The sequence below is a fragment of the Oncorhynchus mykiss genome, chromosome 22 (genome assembly GCF_013265735.2).
Source record: "Oncorhynchus mykiss isolate Arlee chromosome 22, USDA_OmykA_1.1, whole genome shotgun sequence".
NCBI lineage: Eukaryota > Metazoa > Chordata > Actinopteri > Salmoniformes > Salmonidae > Oncorhynchus > Oncorhynchus mykiss.
In genome coordinates this window covers 4,564,708-4,582,373 of record NC_048586.1, presented here as the reverse complement: position 1 = coordinate 4,582,373, position 17,666 = coordinate 4,564,708, and the positions used below count along the sequence as shown (strand labels likewise).

Genomic DNA, 17,666 nt, shown 5'->3' with positions numbered 1-17,666 from the left:
TTTTTAGCTGAGTTTATATATTTTGGCATTTTTCGTTGAACAGAAATACATTTATGTAATACAACTTGTTTTATTGCTCTCTTACAAATCCTTTCTGGAATGATGTTCAAGAATGAGTATCACTTAAATGTCAAGGCTTACATGATTTTATATTGTACTGATTATAGTGGCAAATATACACTGCTCAAAAAATAAAGGGAACACTTAAACAACACAATGTAACTCCAAGTCATCAAATTCACACTTCTGTGAAATCAAACTGTCCACTTAGGAAGCAACACTGATTGACAATAAATGTCACATGCTGTTGTGCAAATGGCATAGACAACAGGTGGAAATTCTAGACAATTAGCAAAACACCCCCAATAAAGGAGTGGTTCTGCAGGTGGTGACCACAGACCACTTTTCAGTTCCTATGCTTCCTGGCGGATGTTTTGGTCACTTTTGAATGCTGGCGGTGCTTTCACTCTAGTGGTAGCATGAGACGGAGTCTACAACCCACACAAGTGGCTCAGGTAGTGCAGCTCATCCAGGATGGCACATCAATGCGAACTGTGGCAAGAAGGTTTGCTGTGTCTGTCAGCGTAGTGTCCAGAGCATGGAGGCGCTACCAGGAGACAGGCCAGTACATCAGGAGACGTGGCGGAGGTCGTAGGATGGCAACAACCCAGCAGCAGGACCGCTACCTCCGCCTTTGTGTAAGGAGGAGCAGGAGGAGCACTGCCAGAGCCCTGCAAAATGACCTCCAGCAGGCCACAAATGTGCATGTGTCTGCTCAAACGGTCAGAAACAGACTCCATGAGGGTGGTATGAGGGCCCGACGTCCACAGGTGGGGGTTGTGCTTACAGCTCAACACCGTGCAGGACGTTTGGCATTTGCCAGAGAACACCAAGATTGGCCAATTCGCCACTGGCGCCCTGTGCTCTTCACAGATGAAAGCAGGTTCACACTGAGCACGTGACAGACGTGACAGAGTCTGGAGATGCCATGGAGAACATTCTGCTGCCTGCAACATCCTCCAGCATGACCTGAATTTATTTGCAAATTATGGTGGAAAATAAGTATTTGGTCAATAACAAAAGTTTCTCAATACTTTGTTATATACCCTTTGTTGGCAATGACAGAGGTCAAACGTTTTCTGTAAGTCTTCAAGGTTTTCACACACTGTTGCTGGTATTTTGGCCCATTCCTCCATGCAGATCTCCTCTAGAGCAGTGATGTTTTGGGGCTGTTGCTGGGCAACACGGACTTTCAACTCCCTCCAAAGATTTTCTATGGGGTTGATCTGGAGACTGGCTAGGCCACTCCAGGTCCTTGAAATGCTTCTTACGAAGCCACTCCTTCGTTGCCCGGGCAGTGTGTTTGGGATCATTGTCATGCTGAAAGACCCAGCCACGTTTCTTCTTCAATGCCCTTGCTGATGGAAGGAGGTTTTCACTCAAAATATCACGATACATGGCCCCATTCATTCTTTCCTTTACACGGATCAGTCGTCCTGGTCCCTTTGCAGAAAAACAGCCCCAAAGCATGATGTTTCCACCCCCATGCTTCACAGTAGGTATGGTGTTCTTTGGATGCAACTCTGCATTCTTTGTCCTCCAAACACGACGAGTTGAGTTTTTACTAAAAAGTTTTATATTTTGGTTTCATCTGACCAAATGACATTCTCCCAATCTTCTGGATCATCCAAATGCTCTCTAGCAAACTTCAGACGGGCCTGGACATGTACTGGCTTAAGCAGGGGGACACGTCTGGCACTGCAGGATTTGAGTCTCTGGCAGCGTAGTGTGTTGCTGATGGTAGGCTTTGTTACTTTGGTCCCAGCTCTCTGCAGGTCATTCCCCCGTGTGGTTCTGGGATTTTTGCTCACGGTTCTAAAATTTTGTTTCTGGTGTCCTTTGACAGCTCTTTGGTCTTGGCCATAGTGGAGTTTGGAGTGTGACTGTTTGAGGTTGTGGACAGGTGTCTTTTATACTGATAACAAGTTCAAACAGGTGCCATTTAATACAGGTAATGAGTGGAGGACAGAGGAGCCTCTTAAAGAAGAAGTTACAGGTCTGTGAGAGCCAGAAATCTTGCTTGTTTGTAGGTGACCAAATACTTATTTTCCACCATAATTTGCAAATAAATTATAAAAATAAAAAAAATCCTACAATTACAGGCCTCTCATCTTTTTAAGTGGGAGAACTTGCACAATTGGTGGCTGACTAAATACTTTTTTGCCCACTGTATATACAACAATGAAGCCCAGGTGTGACTGAGGGGCTGGTGCACGTAACAATGGTGACAGGTGTGCGTAATAATGATTACCCAGGTGACCTAGAGCGCCAGAGAGCGGATATACTGTACATGACAATGTCTAGATAATTTATTCTGTTATCGCCCCTATGTAGGTGGTTTCTGGCCACAGGTTCAGAAATGGTAAAAGAATCCCAACATTCACTTAAAATTAACCTTATAAATTGCAGTGTTGGTCGATTTGGAAAGACATAAGTCAATAAATAATATAATACTCGTAGGAAAGCTCATGATCTGTGCATACTATACGATTAGAAAGGTTAAAAATGTATGTAAAACATCACAGCACAATTGAAAAATATACGGCACATGGGAACCAAACGAGGGTGGTCTATGGTGATACAGTAGGTGGGATGTGCTGAGAGTGGCTGAGGGTTGGGATTAAAGAGTTTATGTTCAGTAATGTATTATTGTTATGTGAATGCTTTATATAAAAGTACCATGTATGCTAAATGTGTATGTACAGTACAAAGTCAAATGTTGACACAACTACTCATTCAAGGGTTTTTCTTTATTTTTACAATGTTTTACATTGTAGAATAATAGTGAAGACATCAAAACTATGAAATAACATATGGACATCAAAACTATGAAATAACATATGGACATCAAAACTATGAAATAACATATGGACATCAAAACTATGAAATAACATATGGACATCAAAACTATGAAATAACATATGGACATCAAAACTATGAAATAACATATGGACATCAAAACTATGAAATAACATATGGACATCAAAACTATGAAATAACATATGGACATCAAAACTATGAAATAACATATGGACATCAAAACTATGAAATAACATATGGACATCAAAACTATGAAATAACATATGGACATCAAAACTATGAAATAACATATGGACATCAAAACTATGAAATAACATATGGACATCAAAACTATGAAATAACATATGGACATCAAAACTATGAAATAACATATGGACATCAAAACTATGAAATAACATATGGACATCAAAACTATGAAATAACATATGGACATCAAAACTATGAAATAACATATGGACATCAAAACTATGAAATAACATATGGACATCAAAACTATGAAATAACATATGGACATCAAAACTATGAAATAACATATGGACATCAAAACTATGAAATAACATATGGACATCAAAACTATGAAATAACATATGGACATCAAAACTATGAAATAACATATGGACATCAAAACTATGAAATAACATATGGACATCAAAACTATGAAATAACATATGGACATCAAAACTATGAAATAACATATGGACATCAAAACTATGAAATAACATATGGACATCAAAACTATGAAATAACATATGGACATCAAAACTATGAAATAACATATGGACATCAAAACTATGAAATAACATATGGACATCAAAACTATGAAATAACATATGGACATCAAAACTATGAAATAACATATGGACATCAAAACTATGAAATAACATATGGACATCAAAACTATGAAATAACATATGGACATCAAAACTATGAAATAACATATGGACATCAAAACTATGAAATAACATATGGACATCAAAACTATGAAATAACATATGGACATCAAAACTATGAAATAACATATGGACATCAAAACTATGAAATAACATATGGACATCAAAACTATGAAATAACATATGGACATCAAAACTATGAAATAACATATGGACATCAAAACTATGAAATAACATATGGACATCAAAACTATGAAATAACATATGGACATCAAAACTATGAAATAACATATGGACATCAAAACTATGAAATAACATATGGACATCAAAACTATGAAATAACATATGGACATCAAAACTATGAAATAACATATGGACATCAAAACTATGAAATAACATATGGACATCAAAACTATGAAATAACATATGGACATCAAAACTATGAAATAACATATGGACATCAAAACTATGAAATAACATATGGACATCAAAACTATGAAATAACATATGGACATCAAAACTATGAAATAACATATGGACATCAAAACTATGAAATAACATATGGACATCAAAACTATGAAATAACATATGGACATCAAAACTATGAAATAACATATGGACATCAAAACTATGAAATAACATATGGACATCAAAACTATGAAATAACATATGGACATCAAAACTATGAAATAACATATGGACATCAAAACTATGAAATAACATATGGACATCAAAACTATGAAATAACATATGGACATCAAAACTATGAAATAACATATGGACATCAAAACTATGAAATAACATATGGACATCAAAACTATGAAATAACATATGGACATCAAAACTATGAAATAACATATGGACATCAAAACTATGAAATAACATATGGACATCAAAACTATGAAATAACATATGGACATCAAAACTATGAAATAACATATGGACATCAAAACTATGAAATAACATATGGACATCAAAACTATGAAATAACATATGGACATCAAAACTATGAAATAACATATGGACATCAAAACTATGAAATAACATATGGACATCAAAACTATGAAATAACATATGGACATCAAAACTATGAAATAACATATGGACATCAAAACTATGAAATAACATATGGACATCAAAACTATGAAATAACATATGGACATCAAAACTATGAAATAACATATGGACATCAAAACTATGAAATAACATATGGACATCAAAACTATGAAATAACATATGGACATCAAAACTATGAAATAACATATGGACATCAAAACTATGAAATAACATATGGACATCAAAACTATGAAATAACATATGGACATCAAAACTATGAAATAACATATGGACATCAAAACTATGAAATAACATATGGACATCAAAACTATGAAATAACATATGGACATCAAAACTATGAAATAACATATGGACATCAAAACTATGAAATAACATATGGACATCAAAACTATGAAATAACATATGGACATCAAAACTATGAAATAACATATGGACATCAAAACTATGAAATAACATATGGACATCAAAACTATGAAATAACATATGGACATCAAAACTATGAAATAACATATGGACATCAAAACTATGAAATAACATATGGACATCAAAACTATGAAATAACATATGGACATCAAAACTATGAAATAACATATGGACATCAAAACTATGAAATAACATATGGACATCAAAACTATGAAATAACATATGGACATCAAAACTATGAAATAACATATGGACATCAAAACTATGAAATAACATATGGACATCAAAACTATGAAATAACATATGGACATCAAAACTATGAAATAACATATGGACATCAAAACTATGAAATAACATATGGACATCAAAACTATGAAATAACATATGGACATCAAAACTATGAAATAACATATGGACATCAAAACTATGAAATAACATATGGACATCAAAACTATGAAATAACATATGGACATCAAAACTATGAAATAACATATGGATCATGTAGTAACCAAAGTTGTTAACCACGTTAAACATTTTTATATTTGGTATTCTTCAAAGTAGCCACCCTTTGCCTTGACAGCTTTGTACACTCTTGGCATTCTCTCAACCAGCTTCATGAGGTAGTCACCTGGAATGCTTTTCCAACAGACTTGAAGGAGTTCCCACATATGATGAGCACTTGTTGGCTACTGTTTCTTCAGTCTGTGGCTCAACTCACCCCAAACCAACTCCTTTGGGTTGAGGTCGGGTGATTGTGGAGGCCAGGTCATCTGACGCAGCACTCAATCACTCTCCTTCTTGGTCAAATAATAGCAATTACACAGCCTTGAGGTGTGTTTTGGGTCATTGTCCTATTGAAAAACAAATGATAGTCCCACCAAGCGCAAACCAGATGACATGGCGTATCGCTGCAGAATGCTGTGTTAGCCATGCTGGTTAAGTGTGCCTTGACTTCTAAAAAATCACTGACAGTGTCACCAGCAAAGCATCATAACACCTCCTCCATGCTACACGGTGAGAACCACAGATGCAGAGATCATCCGTTCACCTACTCTGCGTCTCACGAAGACTCACGAAGACAAATCTCAAATTTGGACTCATCAGACCAAAGGACAGATTTCCACCAGTCTAATGTCCATTGCTCGAGTTTCTTGGCCCAAGCAAGTCTCTTCTTCTTATTGGTGTCCTTTTTAGTAGTGGTTTCTTTGCAGCAATTTGACCATGTCTTCTGAACAGTTGATGTTGATGTCTGTTACTTGAACTCTGTGTAGCATTTATTTGGACTGCAATCTGAGGTGCTGTTAATTGCCGATTTCTGAGACTGGTAACTCTAATGAACTTATCCTCTGCAGCAGAGGTAACTCTGAGAGCCAGTTTCTTCATAGCGCTTGATGGTTTTTGCGACTGCACTTAAACTTTCAAAGTTCTTGAAATGTTCCACATTGACTGACCTTCATGTCTTAAAGTAATGATGGATTGTCATTTCTCTTTACTTATTTGAGCTGCTCTTGCCATAATATGGACTTGGTCTTTTACCAAATAGGGCTGTCTTCTGTATACCAACCCTATCTTGTCACAACATAACTGATTGGCTCAAACATGTTAAGAAGGAAAGAAATTCCACAAATTAACTTTTCACATGGTACACCTGTTAATTGAAATGCATTCCAGATGACTACCTCTTTTTTGGGAGAATGCCAAGAGTGTGTAAAGCTGTCATCAAGTCTAAAATATATTTGGATTTGTTTAACTTTTTTTTTTTGGTTACTACATGATTCCACATGTGTTATTTCTTAGTTTTGATATCTTTACTATTATTCTACAATGTAAAAAAATAAAGAAAAACCCTGGAATGAGTAGGTGTGTCCAAACTTTTGACTGGTATGTGGGACTGCAAAACAACAGTCTCAACATTGACAGTGAAGAGGCGACTCCGGGATGCTGCCCTTCTAGGCAGAGTTGAAAAGTAAAAGCTGTACCTCAGACTGGCCAATAAAAATAAAAGATTAAGATGGGGAAAAATAACAGACACTGGACTGAGGAACTCTGCCTAGAAGGCCAGCGTCCCGGAGTCGCCTCTTCACTGTTGACATTGAGACTGGTGTGTTGCCGGTACTATTTAATGAAACTGCCAGTTGAGGACTTGTGAGGTGTCTGTTTCCTCAAACTAGACACTCTAATGTACTTGTCCTCTTGCTCAGTTGTGCATCAGGGCCTCCCACTCCTCTTTCTATTCTGTCTATTCTATTCTGAGCCAGTTTGCGCTGTTCCGTGAAGGGAGTAGTACACAGCGTTGTACCAGATCTTCAGTTTCTTGGCAATTTCTTGCATGGAATAGCCTTAATTTCTCGGAACAAGAATAGACCGACAAGATACTCAACTCTTTTAAAGAAGGCCAGTTTTGTTTTCAGCTGTGCTAACATAATTGCAAAAGGGTTTTCTAATGATCAATTAGCCTTTTTAAAATGATAAACTTGGATTAGCTAACACAGCGTGCCATTGGAACACAGGCGTGATGGTTGCTGATAATGGGCCTCTGTACGCATCTGTTTCCAGCTACAATAGTTATTTACAACATTAACAATGTCTACACTGTATTTCGAATCAATTTTCTGTTATTTTAATGGATGAAAATGTTGCTTTTCTAAAGTGACCCCAAACTTTTTAACAGTGGTGTAGGCAGTTTTTGTAATATGTGTATGGGTGGTGGATGGGTTAATAATAGTAATAAATGAATATTATATCTCTTGTAAATGTAACACTGTTTTTGACAGTTGGTAAGTGCCAGAGAGAAAAAGTCTCAGGTAGATGACTGTGGCAGACTCACTGAACACTTCCTCAAGGTACTGCCACAGTTGCTGATTAAGGTAAGAACATATACATGCGCGCGCACACACACACACACGCACACGCACACACACACACACACACACACACACACACACACACACACACACACACACACACACACACACATTAAAACACACTCTTTCATGGGAACATATTACACCAGTGCAGGAGGGCTTATGATGACAGAAAGGATGGCGATGACATTGATGATAATGCTGCTACTGATGATGGTTAAGAGAATGACCATAATGATTGATATGACACTTTTTATCCTCCTGCTAGTTAAGATCTGTTAAGGCTACTGCCACTAGAGGGCATTACAATCCAGCAGGTGACCGGTTATAGTCCATCTAACAATCTCACAACTAACATGGCTTTTGCTACAATGAACCAACTGGTGTGCAGACTAATCAAAACAATGATGATGATGATGATGGTTGTGATAATTGTGATATGATGATTGTGATAATTATATTCCTAGTATTCAGGGAGCCCAGAAACTGTGGCATCTCTTTTGAAGATACCTCAGTACTTACACCCAGATTCGCCAAATGCAGAATTCCCACAGGTCAGCTTACTTGAAAATGTGCTTTATAGCCAGCCAGCACTTTTACATTGTTCTTGTAAAAGTTGTCAACAAATGCAAAATTCCAGTGATGGTGATACCTACTTTAGTTGAATGCACTTATTCTAAGTAGGTCTGGAAAAAGTGTTTGGTAAATGACTAACAAGAACATGTTAAACAAATACCATAGAGATGAATGAGTGAGAAATACATGACAAGACTAGTAATCATTTATTGTATTACATTGTATTAGTGTACGGGACATGTGAGCTATGTACTTCTCAGCAATTACTTTGCGATCCTGTTGTTTGCAGACGGCTCTTAGCACCTTCTGCTGGTGAGACTATTAAATCAGATTTGAGAAGGAAAAGATCTCCAGCATTCTTGTATGATTCACAGTACTTTCAATGGTCCAAAACATATTTAGTCCATAGACCTTGATCAGGGGTTAAAGTTGAACGTGTATTGACCCAACCATTTGTTTGAGATCACCAATGCCAGTGTGTTTTTTTTTATACCCCCAAAATGAAAGAAAATGTCAGAACCCTGTTTTAAAGAGTATTTCTCCGTCCCCCTTCCTTCCAGGCGTTGTCGGGCCTGCTGGCTGAGATGGGAGCTGTTTTGGAGCTCCACACTGACCCTGCAGTGCTGGAGGCGGCTGCTCGCTCATACCTCAGCCTGTGTGGAGAGGAAACAGCCTGGCACCCCCTGGCACGACCTGGCAGAGACGCAGTGGTCCAATGCTGGGCAGACAGATTGGCAGCACTGCTGGGTGACGCACTGCAGGTAGGCACAGAGATGCCATGTGTAATACATACATAAATATATGTTGTTTCTTTAAGACAGAGTGGCGATTGAGTTATGTATCTGTTGCCATGTTCCTCTCCCCCTCTTTCTCTCTTTCTTCTCAGGATGGCAACTTCACTGCTGATGAGGAAAAGACAGGAGAGATTCTATCCACACTGAAGAAACTCACTGCTTTCCACAAGTAAGATGATGTGTGCGTTTGTTTGTGTGTGTGTGCATTTGTGCCCGTGTATGCACGTAGGTGATCATGGCTGCGTTCGTGTCTGCGCATGTGACACCTGCTCTGCTCTCTTGTAGTGCCCAGGACCTGTCTCATTGGGGACTGTATGAGCAGGTCTTTCCTCTTCTCTCAGTGGAGATCATTCACGGTGGATTACCTACACAGGTAGATAGTATACCCTGCCCTGAGCTATGGTCACCCTCTGTCAAATAACATCACACCAGTCCATTCCTACTAACCCCCAAGCTCTTCCTATATGGAACATCACATAACCTTTTGGCATTTACAGTTGAGAACACCATGCCTCACCACCTCTGACCTCCCTCTCTCTCTGCCCTCAGCTGACAGTGGAAGCTCTGCAGTGTGTATCTTACTCTGTCCTCTGGAACCTCAACACCAGTAGAGAAACCCTGACCTCACGGGTGACCACCTGATATTACCTCCTACAGTTAGCTAGTCCGGCTTTATTTACAGTTAGCTAGTTTCTTGTACGGTTGGACAGATGTATTGAATGCTATGACTGACCGTGCGTGTATGTGTGTGCAGGAAAAGGCCGTAGCCCAGAGGAGTCAGATGAGAGCATTGTGTGAGAAGTGTCTACGTTGTCTGTCCCACAACGATCAGAGTGTGAAGGAGCAGGTAGGACACACCGCAGCACTATTAGTCTGCACCTTTAAAATCTTCAGCTGCACTGGTGCATTGGATTCAATGGAATAGTCACAAAAGTGTAAATCCTGTCCATCTGCCACAGAAGGCAGGCTCAATGAAACGGGTCTTAACACAGGACTGCTAGCCTCCATGTTATTTTGTCTAAATGGACCCGTACTGTATGTTGTGCATCAGTATTGACTAGTGAACTGTGAACTTTGTTATTCCACTGTCCTAGTGACTCTGTTATCGTTTACATCTTAGTGATTTTGTTACACCGCCACCCCAATACCTCATTCTGATAATTAGTGAAACTAATAAACTATCAGCAATCTCTTCCCATGAGTAAAAATGTACTATAGTCAAAATGTGATTTTATTAGACCTTTTTAAAGAACAAACAGTATTTATATGATTATTTCCTCTGTTTCTGCCTTTCGGTGGCTCCAGCATATGTGACAATGTGCTGCTTACACCATGGGACATACCATTGGTTCTACCTCACTGGTCATGTGATTGATTGTGTCCTCAACCGCTCAGGCCTTTCCATCTACAGTATCTCTGTGTATGATAACCTCACTGACACTGAGTGGTTCATCTGCACTCTCTGTGAAGGGCACAACTAGCGTGAGCTAGTATTCATCATGACAACTACTAAAGCAGAAACACTTCTGACAACCATGCCACAAGTCAGTTTAAAAAATATATATATATATATAGTTCTCTGAATGTTGGCTACTTCTCTCTTTACTGTGAAACAAACTAATACGTTGTCTTGTTCCTGTCTCCTTTTTATAATTTTTCTCCATCCCTCTCCCACTTTCTCACCCCCCCCCCCCCAGGCATTCCTGTCTCTGTGTGATGTCTTGACGGCCCACAACTACCAGTTGCAAGTGTGGGATCCCTCGTCTTACGGCCCCCTGCTCTACACTCCCGACCCGAAACTTCAGAGGGCGCTGCTTGCCTTCATTCTGGAGCACGTCTTCACTGGAGCAGAGTACGACAGCCATAGCAGGGGTGAGACCATTGACAACTCTACTTCTGAATACTGTAGATACTCTATTAGAGAGGGCGAGCGAGCTTAATGCAACCCCCTCTTACCATACCTCTACCTGACTTGCTCACCCCTTCTCCCCCAGGTCCCCAAACTTGACTGGAAATCAGTAGGAGTTTGTCCAAAGTTTGCAGGAATGTACTAAGGCAGGTTAGAGTGCAATAATGATGAAAATGATATTCGTAAGACAAGATGAGGCTAGAGAAAATAGCACCTCTGTCTCTTTGTTTCGTCCTGTGTGTCTTACACACTTGTACCTTTCCCCAGCAGATGGCACTGTTTTTCTTTGTCAGACTGTAGGATGGTACAGATGTACAGTATGTCACAGGTTTACAGTTCACTCCCTGTTTCTGTTACAAGTTAATCATGATAATACATTCAGATATTAAATTCACAGCCGCAGTCGTAGCTAAATGGATCTACACAGAGGTGCTCCTAGGCTATAAATCACTTCATATTCTACTCCTCAAACCTGACCTAACAGTTGACTTCAAATCGTGCAGGAAAGCCAGTAATACACACCCAGTGCCACAGACTCATTATACATTAGTCCAAGAGATTAGTCCAAGTATTTGTTAGGTGACGTGTCTATGGATGCTTTGTAAAGCTTTTGGATATATTTTTTACAGATTCCACAGTGGGAAAAGTTATTTTGAAAAAAAAAAAAATGTCTATATTTAAACAAAAAGGAAACGGGATCGATAGAAAACGCATGCACTGCTTTATTCTCCGAGAATGTATTTTTGTGTGGGCCATTTACTGTGTATAGAGTATTGATGGTCAAGAGGAGGCATTCATAATCAATGGTACTTGATGACAGCTTTTCTCATGGGAAACATATTGCGTCCTCACACGGATAGTCCAGATAAGTCAATAAGCGCACAGGAAGGGATTTCTCATATGTTCAAACAAATGCAATATGGGGCTATTGGTTTGAAACATGTAATAAAGATCTATTGTGTTATTTGATTTACTTCGTGGCCGTTATAGTATAGACACTGTTTTCTATTAGGTGGTGGATTGGAGATCAGTCTCGGGGCAAAAGCATTAAGTTATGAAATAAGGGCAATGTTTTTCCGTGAGAAAATAGCATTAACTTTGGTTCACCTCTGCGAGCGTTTTTATTGGCTCTGTGAAAGATTGAACCCACATGGTGTCATAACTATAGTTGCATGTTGTCACTTATTTCCACCTGTTAAACCCGTTGTCCTGAAACTAACTAAACCACTCTTTCCCTCTCATCTGTCTCTCATTCCCCGCTTTCTTTCTTCTCTTTTTTTTTGCTTTTCCTCTCGCTCATCCTTTTTCTTCCCCTTACTCGTTCTGCGTCTCTCTCAGGTAGTGATGTAGAGTCTGGCGAGGGGAGGTTGGAGGAGCTCCACAGACGTAGGAGCTTATTGGCAGGCTTCTGTAAACTCATAGTCCACGGGGTGCTGGAGATGAGTATGGCTGCTGATCTCTTTAAGCATTACATGAAGGTAATGCTACGATCACAAAGTGATTTCTGCATACAATATACATATTTCAAGGGATATATATATATACAGTGTATTCGGAAAGTATTCAGATCCCTTGACTTATTCCCCATGTTGTTGTTACAACCTGAATTCAAAACTGATTAAAAATCATTTTTTTCTCACCCATCTACACACAATACCCCATAATGATGAAGTAGAAAATGTTTAGACATTTTTGCACATTTATTGAAAATTAAATACTGAAATAGCTAATTTACATAAGTATTCACACCCCTGAGTCAATGCAAAAATCCCCTGTGAGCTTTGTATACCTGGGTTGTACAATATTTCCCCATCATTTTCCAAATTCTTAACTCTCTGTCAAATTGGTTGTTGATCATTGCTAGACAACAATTCAAGTCTTACCGCAGATTTAAGTGAATCAGAAACAATCACTCTTCTTTGTAATCAACTCCAGTGTAGATTTTAGCCTTGTCCTTCAGGTTATTGTCCTGTTGAAAGGTGGCTGGGTGTATTGATTGCTCAAAGAGATATTCCGTTTTTTTTGTTTTTACTCATCTACCAATAGGTGTCCTTTGCAAGGCTTTTGAAAACCTCCCTGGTCTTTGTGGTTGAATCTGTGTTTGAAATTGTTACAATTATCTGTATGTGTGGGGTACAGAGATGAGGTAATAGGCAAACACTATTATTGCACAAAGAGTGAGCCCATGCAATTTATTATATGACTTGTTAAGCACGTGTTTTCTCCTGAACTTATTTAGGCTTGACATAATAAAGGGGTTGAATACTTTTTGACTCGAGACATTTCAGGTTTTTATTATTTAATTAATTTCTAAAAATCAAACATGATTCCACTTTGACATTATGGGGTGTTGTGTGTAGGCCAGTGACACAACACATCTCAATTGAATCCAGAAATTCTAAATGTGGAAAAAGTCAAGGGTCGTGACTACTTTCTGAAGACACTGTATGTTTTCTACTTGGGTAGAACATTAATACCGCACCGGAAACCTAGATTTAGGGTTATATTGGATAGCACCCCTCCTCATCCTCACCACTATAGGAGCAGTACATTACAACAGTGTATCAGAATTCTCACACAGGTATGAATATCCCAGTTTTATGTTTTGTGTGGCACATCAGCATTATAGGGAATGTAAGGTCATCAACATTCTCTGAGCGGGACAAGCAGCAGAAAGCACACACGCAGTGATACAGCTATCTGTAGTGATGGGGGCGAGGGGGCAGAGGCCACATGAAAGGCTCTGACATGACTGTCTCCTCATCACTGATATTCTCTCTCTCTCTCTCTGCAGTATTATAATAACTTTGGTGACATCATTAAGGAGACTCTGAGCAGAACGCGGCAGATGGATAAGATAGAGAGTGCTCGCACGCTGGTGCTCTGTCTGCAACAGGTGGGCCAGGGTTGTTCTGACTCTACCCCTTCACCTCTTTTTATTCCGTCATATTTCAACCTTCCCTTTACCCTCCATGGCGCATTCCAACAACCCCCCCCCCCCCCCCCCCCCCTCAAAAACAAATGTATACATACAGTGCCAGTCAAAAGTTTGGACACATTTTCTACATTGTGGAATAATAGTGATGATATGAAAACTATGAAATAACACACATGGAATCATGTAGTAACCAAAAAAGTGTTATATTTGAGATTCTTAAAAGTAGCCACCCTCCACCAGTCCTATTTATAATCTACAAAGATTATACCGCATTTTCTTTCTTCCAAAAAATATATATGCTAATTGATAAAAATATATCTGAGTTTAACCATAATCTTTGTTATTTTTCTGTCTTTTCTGGTGGATTAAACTGAAATTGCAACCAACTTTCTATGGCTTGTTTTAAAAATAGCTATATTTTTTACATTTACATTTTCAAATAACCGAAAGTGAGAGATTGTAATCTGAAGGGGAAAAGACCATTCGTAAACACTAGGTCAGCCATTCTTACTAATCTGCCAGAGAACCAGTTTGGATGTAAGTATATCTTTTGTGTGACTGAAGCCTTTAGTGAGAGGTCTAATGCTTTAATATTTAATCATTTCTGCCGTCTGAATTCACATTCATTATATAAATATGCTCGTTTAATGTTGTCTGGCTTACCGTTCCAAATAAAATCTTTTTTTTTTTTTTGTACAAATAAATCAACTGGGATATGACTAGAGAGTTAACCAGGGTGATATTTTCCTTTCCCTGGTAGCAAGCGATTATTTATTTTGCTAACTTTGTATTAAAATGTATTGTAGGTCGGTCATTTCTGTCTTTTGTGATTTGAATACAGAGTATGTCCACTTCACCATCAGACCATTTTATTGGTAAACTACACAGTAATGTAAACGTTGGATTTTTTAGTAATCCAATACGTAATATAGTACATTTATCATAATTTGGTTATAATCCAGAATTGTTAGAATATTTTTTTTTTTTTCTTCCTCAAATGAAATCTATTGGGAGAAGGATATTTTGCATGCACTTTAAATCTGTATCCAAAATAATTATTGAGAAATAAATTAAATTGGGAAATGTGACATTTTGGCACTATCCAGGCCTCCAGGTTTTAGATATTATATTATCCAATAAAGGCCTGGTTAAGGCCTAATGGTAGATCCCACAGAGGAGGGAGGGGTGGCTTGTAGGCGATGCTCTTTTTGGCCTCACTCAGCATATGTGTTGTCCTTTAGTTGGCTGGCTAATGGATGGCAAATATCATTCAGGTCTAAATGAGGGAGAGATCTGAGTTTGATTAAATTGAGCTGATCGGATTTTAGTTGGATTTGATTTAACTGAGCTTATCTGAACTGAACTAAATTGAGTAAAGTACACTGAGTTAGATTCAGCTGACATGAATTGAACAAAACTGTGAACAAGTTGATCAGTGATGTCTCTTGTCACTTTTTCCTCAGTTGTTCCTGCGTCTGAAGCAGGAGCAGGACAGTGGAGTCACCTGTAGCTCAGGTGTCCAAACATTCAGCAGCATCAAGGAGCTGGCCAGACGCTTCTCTCTCACCTTTGGCTGGGACCAGACAAAGTCCAGAGAGTCCCTCACTCTGATCCATAGGTAGGTAAACACTACCCTCGTAACCTTGCATACATGCACACTCACGTCCCATTTTAATGTTATTCATCATGGTTTCCCAGGCCTCATTTCACCACACCAGTACTATGAGCATTTGTTTAAAATAATACTCAGAATAATTATACTAATAATAAAAATTTTAGCACATTTCCTACGCTCAATGCGCTCGTGTCATTCATTCACTTTTCCTCTCTCTGTGTGTGTGAAGGGACGGTATAGAGTTTGTTTTTCAGGGCTTTGTCCAGAGAGCAGAGAAGCCCTCTCCTCCGTACCTCTCCTACCTCACCATCCTCAGCGAGTTCTCCAGCAAGCTCCTCAGACCAGACAAAAAGATTGTGTAAGTGTGTGTTCTCTTCTCTGTATATGTATAACATGCTTAAAGGCCAAGTGCAGTCAAACGTTTGGACACACCTACTCATTCCAGGGTTTTTCCATATTTTCTACATTGTAGATTAAAAAACAAAAAAGTAAAGACATCAAAACTATGAAATAACACATGGAATTATGAAGAAACCAAAAAAGTTTTAAACAAATCAAAATATGAGATTTTTCAAAGTAGCCACCCTTTGCCTTGATGACAGCTTTGTACACTTTTGGCATTCTCTCAACCTTCATGAGTTAGTTACCTGGAATGCATTTCAATTAACACGTGTGCCTTGTTAATTTGTGGAATTTCTTAATGCGTTTGAGCCAATCAATTGTGTTGTGACAAGGTAGGGGTGGTATACAGAAGATAGCCCTATTTGGTAAAAGACCAAAGAACAGCACAAATAAGCCAAAAGAAACGACAGTCAATCTGCAAAATGTCAAGAACTTTGAAAAGTGTCTTCAAGTGCAGTCGCAAAAAAACAATCAAGCTCTATGATGAAACTGGTTCTCATGAGGACCGCCACATGAAAGGAAGACCCAGAGTTACCTCTGCTGCAGAGGATAAGTTAATTGGAGTTACCAACCTCAGAAATTGCAGCCCAAATAAATGATTCATAGTGTTCAAGTAACAGACACATCTCACCTTCAGCTGTTCAGAGGAGACCACGTGAATCAGGTTTATGGTTGAATTGCTACAAAGTAAACCAATAAGAATACTTGCTTTGGCCAAGAAACACAAGCAATGGACATTAGACAGGTGGAAATCTGTCTGATGTTTCAACATTTTTGGATGCAGAGTAGGTAAACAGATGATCTCCGCATGTGTGGTTCCCACCGTGAACCATGGAGGAGGAGCATGGCTGACACAGCATTCTGCAGCGATAAGCCATCCCATCTGGTTTGCGCTTAGTGGGGCTATCATTTGTTTTTCAACAGGACCAATGACCCAAAACACATGCTGCGTAAGGGCTATTTGACCAAGAAGGACAGTGCTGCATCAGATGACATTGGCCTCCACAATCACCCGACCTCAAGCCAATTGAGATGTTTTGGGATGAGTTGGACCGCAGAGTGAAGGAAAAGCAGCCAAGTGCTCAGCATATGTGGTAACTCCTTCAATACCATTGGAGAAGCATTCCTCATGAAGCTGGTTGAGAGAATGCAAAGTGTGCAAAGCTGTCAAAGGCAAATGGTGGCTACTTTGAAGAATCTAAAATATATTTTGATTCAACTTATTTTTTGGTTACTACATGATTCCATATGTGTTATTTCATAGTTTTGATGTATTTGCTATTATTCTACAATGTAGA

General features: G+C 38.7%; 1 protein-coding gene across 3 annotated transcripts in view; it reads left to right on the top strand.

Moving 5' to 3' along the window:
• Positions 1–17,666, top strand: part of si:ch211-269e2.1 (cohesin subunit SA-2) — a 46,989-nt gene that overhangs the window by 26,838 nt on the left and 2,485 nt on the right. For 2 of the 3 annotated variants that reach the window (XM_021578649.2, XM_036958523.1), the window contains exons 18-29: positions 8,045–8,137; positions 8,602–8,688; positions 9,271–9,471; positions 9,597–9,673; positions 9,790–9,877; positions 10,054–10,134; positions 10,259–10,351; positions 11,202–11,376; positions 12,752–12,891; positions 14,208–14,309; positions 15,815–15,969; positions 16,196–16,324. In XM_021578649.2, the coding sequence (XP_021434324.2) occupies positions 8,045–8,137; positions 8,602–8,688; positions 9,271–9,471; positions 9,597–9,673; positions 9,790–9,877; positions 10,054–10,134; positions 10,259–10,351; positions 11,202–11,376; positions 12,752–12,891; positions 14,208–14,309; positions 15,815–15,969; positions 16,196–16,324 (1,421 nt within the window). The remainder of the gene's footprint in view (positions 1–8,044; positions 8,138–8,601; positions 8,689–9,270; positions 9,472–9,596; positions 9,674–9,789; positions 9,878–10,053; positions 10,135–10,258; positions 10,352–11,201; positions 11,377–12,751; positions 12,892–14,207; positions 14,310–15,814; positions 15,970–16,195; positions 16,325–17,666) is intronic. The other variant, XM_021578651.2, reaches the window with a different exon arrangement.